We start from the raw sequence: 20610 nt of genomic DNA, 5'->3' as shown, positions 1-20610 counted from the left end.
ACTCTCCATTCTCCAAGAATCAGAAATCAGAGGCTAAAGAGAGGAATTGTGCCTATTTCTGTCTGTGTGATTTTTACTGTATTGATTTATAGCACCACAATATTTTAAGTGCAAATTAATTCAAAAGAAAAAGAAAGGAAAAAATACTTGGGGCCAACCTAACAAAAAATAGACATATTTGCTACCTTTATCAACCAAAGTGCTCTTTTGAAACTTCTTTTTTTATATATATATATATTATTATTATTAAGATTTTACTGAGGCCGGTTTGAAATGATCTTTTGAAAACCTGAGCGATTAAAAACGAGTGAAAACAGAATGCCCTGAAATCAGCTGTGCAGTAAAATGTCTCATACAGTACCAAACTACTCTGTATTTTATCAGTTGGTGGTGTGACATTTTTCCATTGAAAACTCACGTTTAGAGAATGTTACAAATAAAAGTCAAATTTCTTTCAACATGTGTGTGTAATTTTTTTTATAATGAAGCGTTCCACGTGCGCTAAAAAGTACCCTTTTTCCCCCCTGAGCACTTGCCCCCCAAAATGTCTGTGCACGCCACTGGATTAGTGTCTATATGATCTAATATAATTAGGTGTAGCAAATATGTCTACATTTATATATATTTTTCGGTTAGTCCCAATTATCTTTTTTCAGTGTGTATTATTTTGGTCTATGTATATATAAGACTATGACATTATCAATACAAATATGGCAGCGCACAGAGCTGAAGCTAGCGTTATCGGATGTAAACAGTGCTTAATTTGAATAAGCTTCTAGTGCACTTTTTAAGTTATTAATGCCTCGCTTTAAATGTCAGGGCTCTCTGGATTTTAGCAAGGAGGTGGGAGCTACTTTGAACTGGATAACGGTGGAAAAAGTGGTTTATCAGGGCAAATTATGCCCCGTGTTACCCAGTCTGAAGGTTTTTGGACAAACTGTTAAAATGTCTGGATCTCAGAACGCTGCGGGAGAACGGAGGTGTGCTATTCATCAAAGGTAAGTACTTTTTATCATGTTTTACTGCACCAAAAGTCAATTTTACACCAGAGTTATCCTTTAATGCTCACTGTCAGGCTATATTGATACTATTTCGGAATGCTGGGAGAGAATGGTGATGAGCTAATCAACAAAAGTCTGTACTTCTTATGTTACACTACATCCCGAGTCCAATGCTGGTATAAACAGGCCCATAATGTCTCAGCATTTTTCACATCAGCCAAGTCAAATAGTTTTTACTTCTTTGCTGAGGAACAAATTAAAATACTAAACAAATGCATTTTATGGAACTTTTAGAATGAATTCGGAATATCTCCATCACATTAATCCTTTGGGGGCAATAAGTGGCTGTGTATAAAACCATCTATTTAGCATTTATCTTCTAATGAAGCTGAGTATAAGTAACAATGACATGTTCAGCTGCACTAATAAACTGATTAGGGTGTTAATGCACTTTAAAAAGCACTGAAAGTTTCCTCCCTCTGTTAGGCCTCTGTTCTTACTATTACTGCTCGGCTCTGCTGAATAACACACGTTATTTATGTGCACAACACTCTGTACTGCAGCCAACAAGCTGCTCACAGCTGATGATGTGTTACTGCCTGCTCACACACTCCTAAACTCACACACACACACACACACTGATATGACCCTAGGTCAGAGCTTTTGGAAGTGAATTCTTAGGCCTGAAGTTCATCAGTGGCTGGTTCTTCATGTTCTGTTTCGTCAAAGTGTGTTTTTGCTTCAGGTAAAAAGGCTTGAATGCATTCAGTAACTGGCTGAGAGACAGTGAGGTGTAGTGGTAAGATGAAATACTGTTATTGAGATTTCCATTTCCGATACAGTGTTAATATCTGGTGTCAAATATTAATATTATTTTTGAAACATAGACGCTCTAAAAAGACGTGACCTACAATTTGACTTATTAAAATGACTGCTTCATTACTTCACATGGTGGCGTTAATCAAATGAGGAGGGTTAACCTGCACAACCTATTGGTTATCCAGATATGAATATCTTCTATAGGTATATTAACAAATGTATGCAAGTTGCACCCTGAAGAGAAAGAAGTGGTGAGAAAATGGATAAATTAATGGATAGATGCCTATGAGATTGGTATCTCTATAGTGAAGGAATTTGTGAAACTACAGAATACCTGCATAAGCCTTTCTTAATAAGTTAAATAACACTGTAGACCAGGGGTGTTCAAACTTTTTTTGTTGGGGGCCAGAAGGAGAAATATATTTGAAGTCAAGGGCCACAGACTCTGTAATAAAACAAATAATGAAATATACCACTTTAAACAATACATTTCCCTGATTATTTCATTTTACTTGACTTACTATCTTTATCTTTGACAGTGTTGTGTAAACTAAGATTTTTCAACGTAAGATTACGGCAACGTTTAGACTCTTTGGCCCGTTTTTCTGCACTAGAAATGCACACCCTCTCCTCTTTTAGACTATTTGGCCTGATTTTCTGCGCTAGAAATGCGCACCCTCTCCGCTTTTAGACTCTTTTGCCCCATTTTTCTGCGCTAGACTCTTTGGACCGTTTCTGACACCTAGCATTCAAACATTGAATCTCACATTATAAAAACCTGCTTAACAGCGGGCCAACTTTCATTCTATTTCTAAAATACCTTAACGGCCCGCGGGCCATTTGCAGCCCGTTTCCTTTTTTGGAGCGGCCTGCGGGCCGTAGTTTGGACACCCCTGCTGTAGACGCATTTATTTTATATTTAAGGCTTTACCTAATAAGTAGCAGCCACTGAAATAACACCATCCTTGACAAAAATAGTATTTAGGACAACTCTCTTAAGTCTCAAATAAGCCTTAATAAATGTTTATGTAGGTTTATGTCAGTTCTTATGAATGACACGTGGAAGTACTGCAGCTTTGTTCATAATCAGGTTGTTTATAATTAGGTTTTTGGATGTTGTTGTAGCTTAATGATTATGGTTAATAATTAGACTTTTTGTAAATTTTTGTAGCTTTATGAATATTGTTCATAATTAGACCTATTGCTTCTCAAGTACTGTGAAACTGACACCCGTAAATTTTATCTTCTTCAGTAACACAGATGCCGTTAATGCTAATGGTCCAAGCACTATGAGTTTGAAATCATTGTTGTACTTAAGCTTACTGAAATCACATATTTCAAAAACCAAGGAAATATTAGTTTTTTTAATTAGATTGATTATACACATGCTTGGATATTTTAATCTTCTCCTTGTACATTGTAAATAGCTCATGTTAGTGCATCAGAAGCCCATAGGGGATGAGTTATATTTTGTTTAATGTTATTCCTCCAGTGTGTGTTTACTTAGGACTTTGGGAACAGATCATTGTGTTTTTCTTTCTGTCTGTTTATTGTGTGTTAGTTGTGTTTGTTATATTGGAATTCTGTGTGCATTCAATCAGGATCTAATTATGAAAGCATCTGATCTGATAAAAAACAGTGATAGCAGGGATAATTCTTTTCAGTTATACAGTGCTTTTCTCATTAGAGGTGCATCATACTTGGAAAATAACATTTGTAACATTTAAGATTTTTTTTATTTTTGGAATAGTTTTTGGTTGACATATCATGTCAATAAGAACAGTGTGAATGTTTCCTTTGCATCAAGCAGCTGAAAAAAAAGTATTTTTGCTGATTGTATCTGGTAAAATGTAAAAATGTATATATATATATATATATATATATATATTCCTGTCCTCTTTATCTTAAAATCTAACAATAAACAGTAAAACAAAGCAGTAGAATAATGAACATTTGTTTAATATTGTTTATTGTACATTGTTCATAATAAGACATATTTAATTTTGTAACTTTATGTATATTGTTCATAATAAGACTTTTTTTTTACATTTTATAGCTTTATGTATATTGTTCATAATTAGACTTATTTTTCAATTTTGTAGCTTTATGTATATTGTTAATAATTAGACTTTAGTAATTTTATAGCTTTATGAATATTGTTCGTAATTAGACTCTTTTTTATTTTGTAGCTTTATAAATATTGTTTGTAATTATACTTTTTAAAAATTTTATAGCTTTTTAAATATTGGTCATAATTAAACTTATTTTCCATTTTGTAGCTTTATGTATATTGTTCATAATTAGACTTTTTTATTTTGTACTTTTATGAATATTATTCATAAATAGACTCATTTAATTTTAAAGCTATATGAATATTTATCATAATTTTACTTTTTTTGTAGTTTTATGAATATTATTTGTAATCAGATTTTTTTATTTTATAGCTTTATGACTATTGTTCATAATTATATATTTTTTATTTTGTAGTTTTATGTATATTGTTTAGAATTAGATTTTTTTAATAGTCTGTGCTCTACAGGCAGCATTCCATGGCCCTGCCTTCTGTTCTGTTTAAAGTGACAAAAAGTCACTTTTAAGTCAGTGCTGAGGCCCAAAAAGAAGAATTCCACCATGGAAAAGGAAAAGTCTTCAAAAACCATTTCTATTGTTGCATCTATGCTAAGAGCTCACTGATCCTGAGTCTCTGCTCCCTGCTGGAAAAGCACACATATTGGAAGCAGCTGTGGCCGCTTTGGCTGCTCTACAGCTGGAAGTCTCGTCAGAGGGTCAAGCTAGCCAGCTAGCATTGCCCAAGGGAGACACACGTGGGGAAAAGAAAGGGGAAGAGAGAGAGCGGAAAAAGATCCCAGACATATATCCCTGCCTCAGACTTTCTCTCTCTCTCCCTCTCTCTTTTTCTCTCTTTTTCTTTCTCTCTCTCACACACACACACACAGGGAAAGTATTCCTCCATTGGCGTGAAGGAGGAGATCTACAAAATGAATCAGGCCAATTCCACAGTGGGCGCTGGATTTCAGACACATGATCCCGCCTCCGCCGTCTCACTTGTTGTGAGGCTAATATGTTTAGCAAAATGCATCACTTCAAAATGTATTCACCTAAAACTCTTTTTTTCCCACGACTGGGTGTGGGTAAACTAGACACTGGATACTTTCTATTCAGAAAATGCACACAATTTAAATCAATATTACTGAATTTAATAGTTTTACCTTAAAACAACAGCTTTAGAAACAGTATGATCCTGGACTTACTGTAATATGGAGAACAGTATTTAGGGCTTCACCCACTGCTAACTACACTATGTAACTTTGCTGAAACCTGAAACACCCTGTAATATTACTTTAAGCTACTGTCTTAGTCCATATCATTTTTCACAGCTATAGTTCTGTATCGCTCAGCTTGTCCAAAAATGCATGTCATTTGTCTAGCATGAACAAAGTTTCATATACAGCTCTGGAAAAATTTAAGAGACCACTTTTTCTGATTCAGTTTATCTGATTTTGCTATTCATAGATATATGTTTGAGTAAAATGAACATTGTTGTTTAATTCTACAAACTGCAGACAACATTTCTCCCAAATAAAAGTCATTTAGAGTGTTTATTTGCAGAAAATGAGAAATGTCTGAAATAACAAAAAAAGATGCAGAGCTTTCAGACCTCAAATAATGCAAAGAAAACAAGTTCATATTCATAAAGTTTTAAGAGTTCAGAAATTAATATTTGGTGGAATAACCCTGAGTTTTCATGCATATTGGCATGTTCTCTTCCACCAGTCTTATATAATATATGTTTAAGTAAATTGAAAATTGTTGTTTTATTCTATAAACTACGAACAACATTTCTCTCAAATAAAATAAAAAAATAAAAGAATAAATAATATTGTCATTTAGAGCTTTTATTTGCAGAAAATGAGAAATGGCTGAAATAACAAAAAAGATGCAGAGCTTCAAGTTCAGATTTATTGAGTTTTAAGAGTTCAGAAATCAATATTCGGTGGTTTAATCACAGTTTTCATGCATCTTGGCATGTTTTCCTTCACCACACTTACACACTGCTTTTGGATAAATTTTATGCCACTCCTGGTGCAAAAATTCACGCAGTTCAGCTTGGCTTGATGGCTTGTGATCATCCATCTTCCTCTTGATTATATTCCAGTTAAGTTTTAAATTTGGTAAAATCAAAGCAATTCATTTTTTTAAGTGGTCTCTTATTTTTTCCAGTGGTGTATTAAGCTTTTTTAAGTGTACACATACAATGAATTTTCTTACCAGTTTTATCAAACATGTCCATTTCTCAACCACAATCTATGACCTCCTATCACATGATGCTACCCATGCTGGGAGAGTGAAGATGTGAAGTGCTTCCTCTGAGTGACAGAATGTTAGCCAACTATTTGCTTGCAGCTTATGCAATGGACAATGGACAGCTCAACATGCGTGGAGGAGAATACTAACTAGCTACACTGAGGATCATCCATCAGGCCCACTATCTATGGCATCTCTTGGAATGTACCATCAGTCTCTCATAGACAGGTCCAACACACAAACTTAAAATGTTACAGTTCTATATAGTAAACAACCTGATTTATTACCAGTGCATTATCGATTTAACAAAGTGAGATTAAAAAAAGAAGAAGATAGGAATATGGATTTGTTTTCACTGTTGTAGCTTGATTATAGAGCACCATATGACTTCAAGATCTCCGAGGCAAGTCCTCTACAAGGGGTCACGTCAAGGTTTGCCACAAAAACAAGGCCTTCCCCCAGCTTCTGCTCTCACACATCCCTATATGAGTCTCTCAGCAGGACTTGGTACTTTGTCTCAGAGAGCATTCATTAGAATGAACCTCAGAAAGCTATACATAGCCTGGCAGTGCCCAGCAAAGGCAGGCTAATTGCGTACTGCGGTGAGATGGACGTGCGTGGCACACAACGGTCAGACACACTCTCTCCCATTCCAAACACTGAGCTGCATTCTACCACCCACGCTCTGGGTCTACTGAGCATGCTCAGGGACAGGAAGCACAGGAAGCCTGTGATACAAAATAGAGCATCTTCATAGTTCAACATCTTCAATCAGCAGGCAAAAAGCCAAAAATCTGACCTCAGTTCAGATACATTATAAAATCAAACTGTTCTACTTATTGAATTCAAGTCTAAAGTTAACATAACCAGTAACATAACATATACTAGTGACATATGGAATTGTTTAAGCTGATTAAGTCAAACTAAGCTAAAAATAGACAGTTAAAAAAACACTTAAGCCCAATCCGGACAGGATTAGTTTCTCAGGGGGACGTCTGTGAAAAATATTTCACACTGTTATTCAGTGATAAAACTCTTGCATCTAGAGTGCAATTGAAAAAACAGGAGGGCCAGTGAGTTTTTTGGCTTTCTCTGTCATGTGACATCACGTTCAGTAGCTCCTCCATTTCCACTCGCTGTTGTGTTTACGTCGATCTTTGTAGAAACGCGCGCCCTAAGTGCGTGGCAGTGGACAAATTATTTTATTTTATGGGACTATAATTGATTATTGATTGAAGAGAAAGTAGCCCGCACACTGATGGTGTGTTATGCAAATAAATAATGCCAGAAACCAATAGAGAAAATGTGTGGGTTAATATGTTGCATTACTTAAGTAATATATATCATGTATAATAAGAAATATGCTATATATATAATAGCACAGAAACTAAAATATATTTCATTGGAAGTGAGTTACAATGCGTGAAGTTGCATTTTTTACCAAAAGTTGTTCTGAATTTGAAGTGCAAGTTCAATGCAATGCGTAGAATGCTCCTCTGCATATGCTCACTGACGAACCTGAAAGCCCCGTATTTCAATCAAATGTATAATTTGTTCGTAAATCTAAGGTGAAAGTGGAGATTAATTTCTCAAAGATTAAAGTTTTAATGTTGCTCATTTAATAGATGCAGCTTTGGTGGCCTATTGGGTGTTGCACAGCTATTAGGAGGCCCATTATTTCTTTGATAGAATTCTCTATCAAATGTCATCTAACTGTAAATGAAATAGATGAAGGGTAAAGGTTGAAAAAGATGATTTATATTTAAACAAATTCTTGCACTGCATTTGTAATGCAGATATAACTGCATTATGTTTGGAATGTTAGGGAATAAGCAGATGACTCCATTGTCTTTAAACTCTCTTCTTACTGCAGAACTGGGAGAACAGAACCAAGGCTACAAGCTCCACAGGCGGAAACCCATTCAGACCGCAAGTGAGGACCAAGCACACTCACAGGCCTATTTTAGCCCAGCTAATTACCTACTCTGGTCTTTTTCTGCTTCTACTGTTTATTTCGTCATCTGAAACACTCACAACTTACTGCAAAATTCCAACTGATTTCACTCAGATTTTCTTAATCAGAGAAATTAATTAAAGACAATAAACACATCTGTTAACATCTAAAACTTTTCTTCACTCCCTGAAGAATTTGCGACTTTAGTGAATATACAGTATAAGTACATAGTTTTGTAAAAAAACGGCCTGATGTGGCCCGCAAGCATGAAAAACATCTGGCCTGTGATATTGTTTGAACTACAATGAACAATTATCAAAAAAATACAAATAAAATGCTTCTCTGGCGAGCTTTTGTTTACATTTCCCCTGTCTCTCTGTCACGCTCGGCGTGACTTTAGTTTCCGCTGGTTCTCTTTTTCTGCCTGTTCTTGGGCTCCCTATTACCTTGTAAGGCCGGTTTTTCCCCAGCTGTGTCCCAATTTACTAGCCGGGGCAGCGGTAGTGTATTGGAACGTGACACTGACAACACAAGTTCATTCCCGCGTGAGGATTCCTATTTTGGGGGTTTACCTGCTTTGATATGTTCTGCAATTGGGTTCAACAACACTCTGGGCTGGAGAGCTTCTAGAAGCTACTGTCAAACTCCTTCCCATTACGCTTTATTTTCTAAAACAGATTTTTTTTGTAGCCTCCCATGTAATGGCTTGGAAAATATCTGGCCCACGGCCAAACTTAATTGCCGACTTCTGCTTCATGTTATATATTTGCAGCACAGCTAGGCTGCCAATGCCTTCTGGTGAAAAATGGAGGAGAAACATGAACTGTCTACCTCTGAAAACAGTAGGACAGGTGTGATTAGAGGTCTTCTAAAGACAGGTGGAAGCTGGATATTGGTTGTGGTAAGGTGATGTAGCATTAAGAGTCTCTGGTAGAACTTCCTCCAAATATGGTTTGGATTCGATTAGCAAAAATTGGATTTCATATGGTTTATGGACATCCAGAATATTGATAATGACATGATGCAGAAGATGAATTTAATAGCTCTGCTTTATTATCAGAATCATGTTGCAACACATTGAATTTGATGTGCCGGCAAGTTTGTAAATACAGGAGGGTTAACCCAACTACTTGAAGCTTTCTACAAAAAATGAGTATACCAGATTTAAGTTGTGTACTTAAACAGCTATAGGAAAGTACTCAATGATTCTAAAAAGAAAAAAAAGAAAAAAATATTTAATTATATATATTGTGTATTAGATTGGAAATGAAATGGTAATGATACATCAATTTAACAGTACTTCTGACAGCAATAATTATTGTTAAATGATTAAAGTAATGTCATAAAAAATAAGAATGATTTTAAGATATTAGATGAAATCATTGCAACGATTAATAATGTTTTAACCAGTGTCAATACATTATGTTATAGGTACTGTTAATTAATGTACCCTTATTTTAGTGTATGAAGTGATACCAATTGAATAAATTACGGGTGGTCTCTAACTTTTGCACTGTATTATTTACAGTGATGGAATCCCATTGCAGCAGTACAGTGTCAGACATCTGAGCTGGTGTCTAACATGAAAATAGAGGAAGAGGTGAAAGGAGGGGTTTCAGGGAGTACCACCTTCTTACAAAAGACCCCATTCATGTCAGGCCCCTCAGTCCCGCACCAATCTGTTCCATGTTTCCCAAGGAAATGTCCACTTAGTGCTCAACAGCAGCGCCTCTCTGCAGCACCTTTGATTCTCAGCCTGGTTAAAACACTCTCACAGGATCTTACCGGGCATCAGCAGCAGTGGTGAAAGTAAGCATCAGTCCCTGCAGCTCACAGGTAAATAAACCCACAAACCAAAGACAAACTGGAGGCACTGAGCTTCTGACACCTCTCCAGATGAGCTGTTTTCTCTATAAACTATTAAACCTTCCTCTTTTAAGTGCTTAATATAGAAAAACCACACAGGGTCAGATTTCTGCAGAGGATGTTGGGGTATGTTTGTTTTCTCACAGGTTGATTTGGCCATGTTTGCTTCGTCATCTTGCCGTGTGAACAAAATAATGAGTTCTGCTCTGGCTGGCTGGCTTATAGCACTGCAACGGCTCACAGAAGCCTCCTAGCATAGCATAGCATATCTTTGTTTTTAGCATTATTAGCTAGCTCTTAGCCAAATTCCCATTTATCACCTACCTGTGCGATTACACTTTCTGCACTTTCTGTATGGCTAACATCAGTTATCCTCACTTTATGCACATCAACTGGTGTTCACTGTCTATTGTGTTCAACTGCACTACCTCCATTCTCCATTACACACACACACACACACTAAAGACTGTATTTTTACTCTGTACATTCTATTTTTTATTTTATTGTATTTATATGTATCGTTATTTTTTATCCTTTTGTAACTTTGTGTATTATACCTGCTGCTGGATGTCTAGAATTTCCCATCGGGGATCAATAAAGTATCTATCTATCTATCTATCTATCTATCTATTACTTGGGTTTGACGTCCTCATGTACCATTCTATAGATACTGGCACAGAAAACACTGATGTCACAACCAATGGTGATTCTGGAGATATACCAAATAAAGAAACAAGAATCTAAAATTGTGAAATGCCTTTAAAAAAAATAAATATCAATATATAAAGCTGCCAGAAACAAAGAATAATAAAGTGATATAGCTAGTATACTTTTTAAATACAGATTACACTATTTATTGTTTACTAAACACATTCATTTGATAGGAAAAACATAAGGTAATAGTTCCAAAACAGGGTATTAAATGTACATATGTTTCTATGTGCACCACTCACCTCTGTCTTATGATTTTATCTCCTGTTTCTCTCCTTCATTTCTCATGCATGCCACTTACAACCGAAGTGATTGGAGTTAGGCAGGGCTTCTATAGGGAGGTCAGCTCTGCCATTGTTTAAAGTTAATCAGTCCTTGTGTGCACATCAGTGTTCTGGGGTCCCAAGCAATTGCATTTTTTGCCTGGGGGCAAGTGATCCCTCTGGTCACAAGGCTTTTAACATATAGCAACTGGTTATTTTTCAAATAGCAGAGTATAAAAAAAATGTTCTTCTTTTCTTAATTAATTATTAAAAATACAGTTTTACAAAGTGTTTTTTATGTTTTTTTTACAAGTCTTTTTAAAAGACTTTATCCGTGTACCTCTATATGTCATATATTGTGTAAACCTGTGAATAAACTAGGCCTACACTTATGTTTCTGTGTTTGTCAGTAATATAAAACACTGTGGCTAGTTTAGCACCGTGATTCCAAAGTAGGACCGCCTGTATAAACACAGCATGTCCAAAGCAGAGCAGTGCAACTGAGGAATGAGTCATAAGATTCCTCTCACACGCCTTTAGACACAACTCCAGACTAAATGCTGCTTCCTCATCCACGGTTTCAGTAAAGTAGTAGCCACACTGTAAAACGTGCAGCTGGGCTGAAGTGATTTTGAGAAGATGATGCAAAATATTCTAAATTAGAAATGTGTCTTGGAACTGTTTTATGTATTTAATGAACTAAAATGCATTGTTTTTGCTGTATGATCTTTAACTAAACACACTAAACTTCACTGCATACTGAATTCACTTCACCAGCAGCAGGAATATTAAATAGTAAAATTAAAGGTTCAATGAGGTTATATTTAAAAATATTTAAATGGTCCAATTATGTAATCACTTTCCTTAGTGGTTCAGTATTGTTAACTTTACACCGTATAGGCTGAGTGGTGGTCTTTAGCCATGTGGGGGCACTATAGATCTAGTCTACATATGACTGTGCCATATTCATATCATATAATTTCAACTTCGGTTTAATTCAGAAACCTTACATTTTCAATAACATTAGTAATTTACTATACAAAATAGTAACAATGTCACCTTCTTTGATATTGTATTAATTTTGCCATAATGTACATCATAAATGCGAAACTCATATATTATATAGATGTATTACACACAGAGTAATCTATTTTAAGCATTTATTTATTTTATTGTTGAAACCCCAAAGTCAGTGTCTCAGAAAATTAGAATATTATATAAGACCAATTGGTACGGGGCGCCGAGTGGTCCAGCGGTCTAAAGCGCTGCCACTATGAGCAGGAGGTCGCAGGTTCGAACCCCCCACTCATGCAGCTTTGCCATCAAGCTGCCGGCGTTAGAGGGAGCAAAATTGGCCCTGCTCCCTCTGGGTGGGTAGATGGCACTCTCTCCCCACATCACTCCTAGGGTGATGTCTGCAGCACAGGGCGTCTGTGAGCTGATGTACCGGAGCCGAGCTGCTGTGCTTTCCTCCAAGCGCGCTGGCTGCTCGGCAATGCTGCATCAGCAGCAGCTCGAAAAGAAGCGGTGGCTGACTTCACATGTATCGGAGGAAGCATGTGCTAATCTTCACCCTCCTGGTGTGTTGAGGTATCACTAGTGATGGGGGGAGTCCTAATGAGTGGGTTGGGTAATTGGCTGTGTGAATTGGGGAGAAAATGGGAAAAATTATAAAAAAAAAAAAAAAAGACCAATTGGTACTTTGTACTTTTGGCAGTGTCCTGCTGGAAAATGAAATCCATAAAAGTTCTCAGCAGAGGGAAGCATGAAGTGCTGCACGATTTCCTGGGAAATTTTGCTATTTATAGGTAAATGTTTGAGTAAAATGAACATTGTTGTTTTATTCTATAAACTACAGACAACATTTCTACCAAATTCCAAATAAAAATATTGTCATTTAGAGCATTAATTTGCAGAAAATAAGAAATCACTAAGATATATATATATATATTAGTGATTTATGTGTATTTATAGTACGTCTATAATCAGTCAGTTTTGGTTAAGCTGGTTTATATAAAAAAACAACTTTAAAAGTTCCATCAGACTTCTTAAAGTCTTCAGTTTAACAGCTTCAGTAAACTGGCTTGTGTCAGCAGGGCTTCAGTGCTTGTGCTCATTAGTGTGCTGGTGCTGCACTCTGCTGGTGAACATGGTTAACTTTATGGCACTTATGTCACTTTATCCTTTAGATTCCAAAGCCAGTTTGGAGTGACCTTTCTCTACAGAAAGCAGAAATCTAGTTCTGCAAAATGGTGTTTGATTTGGATTAAGCTTGGTAATGGTGGTAATGCTGGTCATCCAGCGTGGCCAAGCTTGGTCATACTGGTTATCTAGTTTGGTTAGGTTAATCGTGTATGTAGACCAGCTAAACCAGCATACTTAAAGCAAAAGTAACCCCTTGGCCATCCTATTTTTGTTAATCAGGTACAGTATGTTACATTCAATTGTTTACTGAGGAACTGTAAAGATTAAAGGTCTTTTCGAAAAAAAAAAATTCCCAACTAACAAGTTTTGACGAGTAGAATGTTTTCTAAATGTTACAGTTAAAATTCCTAGAACATTCAATCTGTCCATTTTTCTAGATGTTCTTAAAACAATTGTATTCAACATTTTTCAACATTTTAGTAATCAGTGTTTTAACCCCATTACATAAAAACTTTCATGTTTGATAAGAAACGTTTCTGAAAAGCATAATTGTAACTGTAATAGAAAATATAGTATAAAGAAAATTCAAGTAAATCTGCTAATGTCAAAATATAATTAATAAAATCATGAAACTTTCCTGAACTTTATTTTAAAATCAATATTTTCCTGAATACAAATCAAACAGTTCATGTCCTCCAAACTTTTAGTTTCATTATGTTTGCCTAGTTTTTATGTCTATTCTCAAACTTTGGATTTGGATTGATTTCTGTTACTGATCTGAAATTATTAAGTGGAGTAGAGAAAAAACAGGCAGCTTCTCCAAGTGTCCTGTAGGAGATTTCAAAGCCCTGAAATATTCAGAATGTAAATAACTTTATTTTACTGCAGAAAAAAAGGGTTTTGTATCACCTAATACCTGTAGCCGTATAAGAGACAAGACATTTTAAGGTGTTTTAATGGTTTATTTTGGGAATGTTACTTAAAACGTTCTTATAATGTTCTCTTTTATAGTAGGATCACACAAACTGAGTCAGGCTACTTTATTACAGCATTCATACTTTTATTTACATTCTACTTCTCTGAGGTGGCCTTACACAGTATACAACAGTGTATAACAGAGCTGTAGGAACGGCTGTTCCTCTGACTGACTGGAGCCGGGGGGAGATGATCGCAGCTGGAGCAGACTTTGGGGTCTTTGTGTAAAAAGGTTAATGCAAAAAAAAAAGTCCCCATATTGTGTGATATTATACAGAGAGCCAGAGCACAGCCTGTGCTAGGTTATTATACAGCCACCCTTCTCCTTAAACGGGTTCTTATCTTCAGGCACTCCTTTAATGAGAGGATCTTCAGCTGACTGAGTTTCAACAAAATCACACAGCTCCTTCGCTGTTTTAGATACCTATGAGGAGAGAAAAAGAGAGAGAGGATCAGTAATCAGATCAATGAGGCATAGCTATGTAAGAGTATGAGTTTTTTATTATTAAAAAAAAATTGTTATAAACAATTCGAGAGAAAATATAAGACAACCAACAGCAAAGATGTGAATAGTATTTATATTCACTACTCAGGTAGAAATATAGATTATCGATACTAGGGTTTAAAATACTTCTGTAGAAGTTGAAGCATCAACTCAAGGATTTTACTCTTTAAGTAAAAGTGTAAAAGTACTAGCTTCAAATCTACTTAAAGTATAAAAGTAAAAATGATTTAAGGGGAAAAAATGTCATTAAAGAAAAAGCTTATGCTGCACCACAGAGTCCTTTAGAGCACTACCCCCCCTAACCAAAACACATTTTTTAAAAGCCATAATGACTAAAATGTTATATTAAAATGTTAATTTTGATACATTTGGAATGCACTATGCTGTTCCCTGTTTCAGCTGCATATATGCTCTTTGAAAATGAATGGATTTTAATACAATGTAAATATATTAAAGAAGCTTAGTTGGACGTTTGTCTCGAGTTCTCTTGAGTCTCTGTACGGGTCATCTTTATACATACGTCTGCTATGTTCTTGCTGGAGTGTGGGTGTAATGTGACGTGTGCAGATGTGATGGATGGTGTATATAAAAACTATATGTTGGAATGTTTATATGTTAATACTGATCATCCAACTACAATGAAATTCACTCATCTGGATGAAGAGATTTATTTGGATAGAGTTCTTTTTTTTTGAGCGAGAAAAAAATGTAGTAAAAATAAAAAACAAGCTGAAATGAAATAGGAATAACGAGGCTATTTTTAAAATGTAAGGAAGAGAAATGACAAAAAAAAAAAAAGATACTCCAGTAAAATATAGATAACCAACATTTCTACCTAAGTAAGGTAACAAAGTATTTGTGCTTTGTTACTTGACATCTCTGACCAGTGGTGAATTTGATGAAAAATGGTCTAATTTTTTGTAAGGCTACATTCACATTAAAAGCATCATTAATCAATTTGTAAATATATTTTTTGTTCAGAACAGATTTGGCTATTTGATTATTTCAATTAATAAGTGAAAGTGAATTTTTATTTGTCTGGAATGTGAATAATTTGCTGCCATTTCTGTGCTGAAATCTGACTTAATTGTTATGTTTGTCATAAAGATACATTAATGTAATAAAAAATAAATTAAAGATTTTTTTTTTAAAGCATTGATTGAGAAGGTGTGTCCAAAATTTGGATTGGTACTGTACATAGGATAATATGAATGTGGATGAGGTCATAAATCAATTAATATGTTTTCATCTTTTGCTTTATCCTGTATGCAGATACTCACTGGTTCTCTTGCGGTCTTCACCTCTTTCTGAAGCTGATCAATCTCCATTTTCAGGATGTCCTTATCGGACATATCCCGCGCCATCTTGCCCTAGGAAGAGAATGTGGTTTGTTTGTTTTATAAGTATATATATATATATATATATATATATATATATATATATATATATATATATATATATATATATATATATCAGTGCTCTCTCTGACTTTGGCTGCTAATGCCAAGTTGCATGATCTGAGATTTGAACCTGCGATCCTCGGATCATGCTGCAGATCCACATTTGAAAGTTTACTTTAAATTAATATTTAATGATAATTTAGTATACCTTTTAATTGAGAATGACTTAGTCTGATCAAATCTGATTCTATTTCATAATATACTGTACTACCTTTAAAATGAATCAATTAAAAGTTTTTACTTGTCACTAACGTGTTTATTATGTCCCCATGAATAAACCCACTTACACTTTTCAATATAAAGATACTACAAAAGGGTTCTTTGAGCGGTTCCATAGATGATCTGTTTCCAGTTATAAATTCAAAATCATTATTTTATGACTTTACTTAAATAATTCCTTATAGCCCCTCAATTTTTAAGAATGTATGAAAACCTAATTTTGTGGTAAAATACTTTTATTGTTGTGGTAATATTTGAATCAAATAGTTTCAACACATTTCTAGCTGCCATTTGCAAATTAACCTCCTTTTGTCTGAAGTTTATTCCCAGTTTCATTTGACAAAAAAAAAGCAAAATTCAAAAAACAAAACTTTAAGACTATCTGTTGATATGCTGGCCTAGGCCTCCATATCTTACCTATTGGAGTGGAGGGCAGACGATTGGGAGAACAGCTATTCTTCTGTCTTTTAGGCGACCATGCGAGTAGACCTCTGGGGACGGACTGAGCTCTCCAAACCTGAGTCCTCGCCTCTTCAGGATCCTCAACAGATGGTAACGGATGGTAGAGGGTGGAGACTGCTCCCTAACAAACACCCTATCCGCCTCTATCTCATTAGGTTAAGCCACCTCAGTAATTAGAGAGGTCAAATAATGAAATCAGGGCAGCAGAGTTCCTCAGGGCCCAACTGTGAGGCCTGTTTTCTTCTCCTCTCACTTTCTCTAGTTCCTATGACCCACAAACTTAGGACACCTGAAAAGACTCCGCCTATAGGAACTGGCATGACTTCATCCAGCTTTAAGTCTTAAATCTTGTAGATTAAAGCCATGACCTATTAATCTAGAGTTAGTGGAGGCAAGGATCATGTGGCCTGGAAGTGACGCAAATGCACTGTCCAATTTACACATAAACACTGGTTCAGTTCGTTATAGAGAGGTTAACTTTCAAACATCATAGATATGAATGGCAAATAAATATTAGGCTTTCAGATATTTATTTTAACTTTTTTTCTGGAGTAAATTGAATGTACAGGCATATTATAGCGAATCAGTGCCATTTTTGTCCCTGGTAAATTACATGTATAAATGTGCACACAAAAAAACTTTAAAATACATTTTATTATTAAGCAGTGTCTTGTACATAGACCTAATTACAAGAGAAATTTATGTTATTAAAACATTAATAAAAACTACTTAGAACACTGAAAAAATAGCATTTGTTGCCTGTCCCTACTTCTTTTACTATAAACTTGACAATGAAATATAATTATTTGAAAAATTCCATAAATAATCCATAATATTTAAGTTAAATTACACATTGTAGTTGTCTCCCTGGGTTTCACTCAGTCCTGTTACCGTAACACATTACCCCATCTGAAACGTAGAACATTCTACAAGTCTACAACAGGAAGTGAGAGAGCTGGAAAAAAACTAAGTTCCCTCATTATTTTTTTCTGGATATTTGATCTTATTGTAATTATGACTGAGGAGGTCAATCTTAACATTCTGTCCTGTTACATAAATCAATTCTTAGATGTTATTTGTTTATTTTTAAAATACAAATTTTGGGGAAATTACTAGAACGTGCTCTATGTCCTCATGGTTTGCCACCATTTAGCTATATTTCATATTTTGGTAATTCTATGCTAAAAAAAAAAAGACTCCTGTTACTTTCAGTCCTGTTACTTTAAAACATAAAAAGTGAAACATGAATGAGTGCCAGTTACAGGAATAAGTCCCAGTATCAGGACATTTGACCAATTTCAGGTTTGGGTCTTCTTAAAAAGATAAAATTTATATAAGATAAATTATATATATATATATATATATATATATATATATATATATATATATATATAGAGAGAGAGAGAGAGAGAGAGAGAGAGAGAGAGATTTTTTGTATAATCTATAATTTGAACATGCAGTCAACAATTTATTTAAAATAAATACTTTATTGAGAGAAAATAAGGAATAAGTTGAAAAAAAATAACAATTTTGGCTTAGAAACTTTGTAAAAAAAAAAAAAGTTAAGTAAAGCTGCCTGAGATTGACCAATAATGTTACATGTTTTGATTCGTTAAATACATGTGTTATTAGATTCAGAGTTTTAAAAAAAGATACAAAATTAAGTTTTATTTGAAGAGTTACAACAAACAAATAGCATTCACTGGACGCAGACATGAAAACTCCGCCTGTTATCAGCAGGTGACGCTCAGCGTCAGCAGCAACACAACACAGTCACAACTGGCCGGAAAGCAGCGCAGCGTATCATCTTTTAAGAAGAATTCCACGGTACGAGCAAAATTACGGTATATTTTAAGTATGTGAGATATCTGTGTAGTTTTTAGTTGGTTTTAGACACACAGTGGTGCAGGAAATTATATTTAGGGAACAGTTTACAGCCGTTTTGGAAGTAGAAAATATTAAACCCCAATATAATAAGTTACCTCCTTAAACTGGTGGCTAGCTAACACAGCTAGGAAATATACAATACATGTAGCTGAATTTTTTAGGTAACTGTTAACTGGCTAACTAGCTAGCTGAAACTGTAGGTTTTCACAAGGTCAAATAGCTAATTTCTCCAAGCTAGCTCACTGGCTAGTTTCCTAATCATTTCCGCAGCTGACCATTAGGTTACTGGAGCACGGAAGCTAATTTTTAGTATTCTGAGAGTTTTTCTGAGCCTAACACCAACTAGCATTTCACTAATAACGCTAGCCTGACGCTAACTAGCATTTCACTAATAACGCTAGCCTGACGCTAACTAGCATTTCACTAATAACGCTAGCCTGACGCTAACTAGCATTTCACTAATAATGCTAGCCTGACGCTAACCAGCATTTCACTAATAATGCTAGCCTGACGCTAACTAGCATTTCACTAATAACGCTAGCCTGACGCTAACTAGCATTTCACTAATAATGCTAGCCTGACGCTAACCAGCATTTCACTAATAACGCTAGCCTGACGCTAACTAGCATTTTACTAATAACGCTAGTCTGACGCTAACTAGCATTTCATTAATATTGCTAACCTGACACTAACTAGCATTTCATTAATAACGCTAGCATGACACTAACTAGCATTTCATTAATAACGGTAGCCTGAGGCTAACTAGCATTTCACTAATTATGCTAGCCTGACGCTAACTAGCATTTCACTAATAACGCTAGCCATACGCTAACTAGCATTTCACTAATAATGCTAGCCTAACGCTAACTAGCATGTCACCAATATTGCTGACACTAAATAGCACGGCCCTAATATCTCTAGTCTGACGCTAACTAGCGGATATTGCTTTTAGCCTAACAGTAGCTAGCGCTAATGCCGCTTCTCCAAGCAACAGATTTGCCACCGTCACCTATAGCAGGTAATATTTGGATGGTGGGTCTCAGCACTGCAGTGACGCTGGCATGGTCTTGCATACTTAAAAAGTTGATTTAAAAAAGACTATTTGCGTGTTTATAAATGTACAGTAATTCAATATAACTTGCTATAGAATGTGGTTGACGTCAGTAATGGTCAGTTTTAAATACTTACTCTTATGCATCTTACAGTAGATACTTGCAATTGGTAACCAGGAAGAATCAAGAAGCTTCTGGAAGAACTTTTTCTTTGTCTGTGCAGTAAAAGTTGAGTCAAGCTTAAGGGGGTTTAGTTGGTTACATTTTTAGTTCATAACAGGTCGTTTATGGGGTTTTCTTGACCATCTGAGCCAGTTTCCTCTCAGCTGAGGGTGACGGTTTAGGTCTTATCACAGATAAACCCAATTAATGAGGATGTCAGTATCTTGGCTTCAGTTCATCACCTACTCTAATCTCATTTCAGGGTTTGGACGTTCTTAATCCTAGAGTATTAGAATTTCACTATAAAATGCACATAAAAGTTGTATACCAATTACACATTTTCCCCTTTTTCATATTTTTCAGTTGAAGAAGTTTTTCTTTTAACTGAACAAACGTGGGAGTAACTTCTGATTGCATTGTTTGTCTGTTTGCATGGACACTTCCTGAGTAATTAAGAAATATACATTTTAAAAATATGATTTCCCCTTAATGGACAAATATAAATAGCAGAAAATGCTTGCATTTCCCCTCTAAAACTACTACAATTTTAAATAAATAAATGTCAATTTTTAAAGAAGAAGCTACAAATCATAGTTGAGAAAGTAAGATTGTTTTTGTTGTGACCTATGACCTATCTTATTAGCTGGCTAGACAGTAGAGAAGGATTCCACCTATTAATTGCTGCTTATAATTACTGCAGCCCCTCTGACCTGATCTTCTGCTGCAGGCAGTGGAAAGAAACAGGCGGCCACTCTGGAAACATGTTTAAAACAGCCTGGCATCACTAGCTTTAGAGATAGGTT

The 20610-nt window shown here is 35.4% G+C and overlaps 1 protein-coding gene across 1 annotated transcript; it reads right to left on the bottom strand.

Moving 5' to 3' along the window:
- Positions 1-14110: 14110 nt before the first annotated feature.
- On the bottom strand, positions 14111-16934 carry gngt2a (guanine nucleotide binding protein (G protein), gamma transducing activity polypeptide 2a). The gene is made up of 3 exons (XM_022673096.2): positions 16662-16934; positions 15846-15935; positions 14111-14484 (listed from the first exon to the last, which is right to left on the bottom strand). Exons 2-3 carry the CDS (start codon positions 15927-15929, stop codon positions 14359-14361), a joined length of 210 nt encoding a protein of 69 aa, XP_022528817.1. The 5' UTR covers positions 15930-15935; positions 16662-16934; the 3' UTR covers positions 14111-14358.
- Positions 16935-20610: the final 3676 nt, after the last annotated feature.

The sequence above is a fragment of the Astyanax mexicanus genome, chromosome 19 (genome assembly GCF_023375975.1).
Source record: "Astyanax mexicanus isolate ESR-SI-001 chromosome 19, AstMex3_surface, whole genome shotgun sequence".
Taxonomy (NCBI): domain Eukaryota; kingdom Metazoa; phylum Chordata; class Actinopteri; order Characiformes; family Acestrorhamphidae; genus Astyanax; species Astyanax mexicanus.
This window is presented reverse-complemented; position numbering and strand designations above follow the sequence as displayed.